The 2,954-nt window shown below is 53.0% G+C and overlaps 1 protein-coding gene across 1 annotated transcript in view; it reads right to left on the bottom strand.

Annotated features, from left to right (window-relative positions):
* Positions 1 to 1,076: 1,076 nt before the first annotated feature.
* The window catches only part of LOC109287053 (cysteine-rich protein 2), a 60,189-nt gene continuing 58,311 nt past the window's right edge, over positions 1,077 to 2,954 (bottom strand). The window contains exons 7-8 of the mRNA XM_019501991.1: positions 2,724 to 2,781; positions 1,077 to 1,816 (exon numbers count right to left, since the gene is read on the bottom strand). Of these exons, the coding sequence (XP_019357536.1) occupies positions 1,749 to 1,816; positions 2,724 to 2,781 (126 nt within the window). The 3' untranslated portion in view covers positions 1,077 to 1,748. The remainder of the gene's footprint in view (positions 1,817 to 2,723; positions 2,782 to 2,954) is intronic.

Raw genomic sequence — 2,954 nt, 5'->3', positions numbered from 1 at the left:
ACCTGCCTAGCAGGTAAGGAGTAGGGCAATGCAACGGCTGGGGCATTTATAAGGGGAGGGAGTGTATATCATAACCTGGGGAGTGTACATCATTCTCTGAAGCAGGAAGCACATTTACATCTGCTTATAAATAAACAAAGACATAAAAAGAACCACACACCACGAATGGGTCTCTTCAAAGCAGGCAGAGACAGGAGCCCTTGTACATTTCACAACACTCAGGTGTTTCCTAGCCACGGTCCCAACATTGCCAGACTCTCCCTACAGCCCTCACCGGCCTGCTGGGCATCGAAAGTGGAGAGAACTTCTATGGTGAAGACATGGTGCCTTGTGTACCACTGGGAGTGCTCCCTCCCTGACCATCTTAGATTGCAGTGCTCACCTTCATGCCCAGTGCCACTTTAGAGGGATGTGAGCTGCAGTCACACACTCCTCCTACAAACCAGGCTCTACTGGGTAGCACTGCTACTAGAATCCAGAGACCACCTACTGACCCGTCCTTGCAGAACAATACTCAGAAGCAGCTGCGTGGTATCCTCCCCCGGGACATAACCACAATGCAGAGGACTCCCCCCACTGCTAGGAAAGAACACAGGGTTGGCATACTGAGGGCTGGTTCCCGCAAAATCCATGCTCCCAGTACAGCTGCCTGGTGAAGAGAACGAGGCAACAGTTTGCCAAGTGACATAGCAGAGCATTACCCCAGAAAGAAACGTGGTGGTGGCCACTGATTCCCAGATAACACAGCACTTCCTGAGAAGCTGTATAGCCACTGACCAGACCTTCTGCCCTAGCAAGCCACGGGATGACAGTGACACAGCTGGAAGGCCACAAAGTCCTTCACTTGAGCTGTTGAGAGTCCCTGAGACAAGATCTTATCCTAACAATGTATCTGCTTGATGCCTGGGTGGGAATTTAGGCCTACAGCTTTCTCCCAAGCTCATTCCAGAAGGTTTTCTCCTTGGCACTCTAGGCACTGCCTAAAATAAGATTAAACTGTATGCTAAAGTAGAAGGTGCTCCCAAGCAGACCAGCTGGTACTTCTACCACACTTGCATCCTGCAATCCAAGTGACAGGCTACCCAGTGCCACCCCACCCCACTTTGTAGTGATTTGTGCCCTGATCTGCAAGCTCCTCTAACCTCACAGCCACGAGAAACAGCCAAGTCTCACACTGCTCTGGGACCGCAGTTCAATAGGGACGAGCTGGAATTCAGCACCGTTCAAGTGGCAGTGCAGCAAGTGCCTGCACTAGCTGTGGATCACATCAGGACTGCAAACTGGAACCCAGACAAGGCCCCTTCCCCCAGAACACCCCACATGGTCAGACCACTTGGAGAGGGTTTAAAATTGATGTGCCAGGTGACTAAGAGTTATGCCCATAAAAATTCTCCCTCAACCCCCACCCACTGCCTAGGATGCAATTGAGGGCATAGGGGTCAACAGAGAACCCCACTGAGGGTTTAGAAGAGAGTCAGGCATGTTGGGAGTGACCAGAGAGATGCTTTCTACCTTTGCCTTTAAACATCAAAGCTTATATTATAGACTATATTATAAAATCCAGAAGGCAGGGCCACCCTGCCCAGAATACAAACAGCAGAGAGAGCACAGCTCTGTGACCAGCCGGGCTAAGGTCTGCTCCAATGCGGGACTTCACCATCACCGAGCTAAGCTACTTCTACAAACAGGAGTTTAGTAATGAGGATGCAGTGTGAGTGGCCTGTGGTGGGCAGATAGGAAGGAACCTCCTAGGGCTGGTCCTTTGCTTCAGGGTCTTTGTCATAGATGTAACTTCCCACAGCTCCAGTGTTCACTCCTGCAGCAGAGACAAAGCCATGTGTCAGGGTAGGGCTGAGAGACCTGGGCAGGGCATGGAGGGCAGATATATCCCCAAAGACCTGGCAGGGGACCCTGTGCAGAACTCTAAGGATGAAAGTGCAGCCATGGAAGATGGGGACTGAGGAAGCCAGGAGAAAACCCAGCGCAGGAGACTGACACAAGCCTGTCCCTCCTTCCTCAGGAGCTAGCTCCAGGGTCTGACTCTGCCCTCCCTGCATGAAGGGAGCTCACCCAGTCCACCCTGCTGGACCTGACACCACAATCCAAGACTTGCTGACCCCAGAGGGAGAAGGGCAGCTGCACATTAGGGAACATATTTACCTATGGCACAGCCGCTGGATGCTGCCCTCTCTAAGGAACTAGGAAACCTCTGACTAGTCAAGCCCTTTGGGGGACTCCCTGCCCCAGGCTCTGGGAGAGCCAGGTTACCCCTACTCTATCTTCTCTCTACTGACTAAATCCTAGGATGGCAACACTCACAACACCCATTTAGTCCAATCGGTCTTCCCCTTCCACAGCCAGCTTAGCAAGGTCATCACCCACCCCACCTGGGTCTGTATGTACCAGGCAGGATTTGGGAACCTTGCCTTACTCCACTCTCATACCTGCTCTGTGGAGCTGCTGGCTGCACAGAGAGCCCTGCCGACCACCACCTGTCTAGCTGGACCATACAAACATGCGTGTTCAAATGCTACGCACCAGGCCATATTAGCATGCATGTTCAAGTGCTATACACTGTGGGGACACAGTGCCCACAGCCACCAAGAGCAGCAGCTGGCCCTCCTGCACCCTTCCTGCCCTTGCCTTTGACCCCTGGAAGTCTCCTCTCTCCCCCAGTTCTGTCACCCCTCTCCAACGATCCGCACTGCATGTAGCACACTTACCCTTTGGCCCAAAGAGGATCCCATAGCAGGGCTTATGGCAGTAGGGTTGCCCATCATGCTGCAGGAGGAGAGAAACACATCAGCACAGACACTACTCAACAGACACAGAGGACTGTCCTAGTAACCCTCCTAGGCCCCCCTGCTGAAGCCACAGCTGGGCAGCTGTGGAGCCACCAGGGAGCTGCCAGTCAAAGATGTGGGGGGATGTGGGCACAATTGAGGGGAGCAACA

The sequence above is a fragment of the Gavialis gangeticus genome, unplaced genomic scaffold, assembly GCF_001723915.1.
Source record: "Gavialis gangeticus isolate Ggan-Ray unplaced genomic scaffold, GavGan_comp1, whole genome shotgun sequence".
Classification (NCBI taxonomy): Eukaryota; Metazoa; Chordata; order Crocodylia; family Gavialidae; genus Gavialis; species Gavialis gangeticus.
The sequence above is the reverse complement of the archived record's forward strand: the minus strand, read 5'-3'. Positions and strand labels throughout refer to the sequence as shown.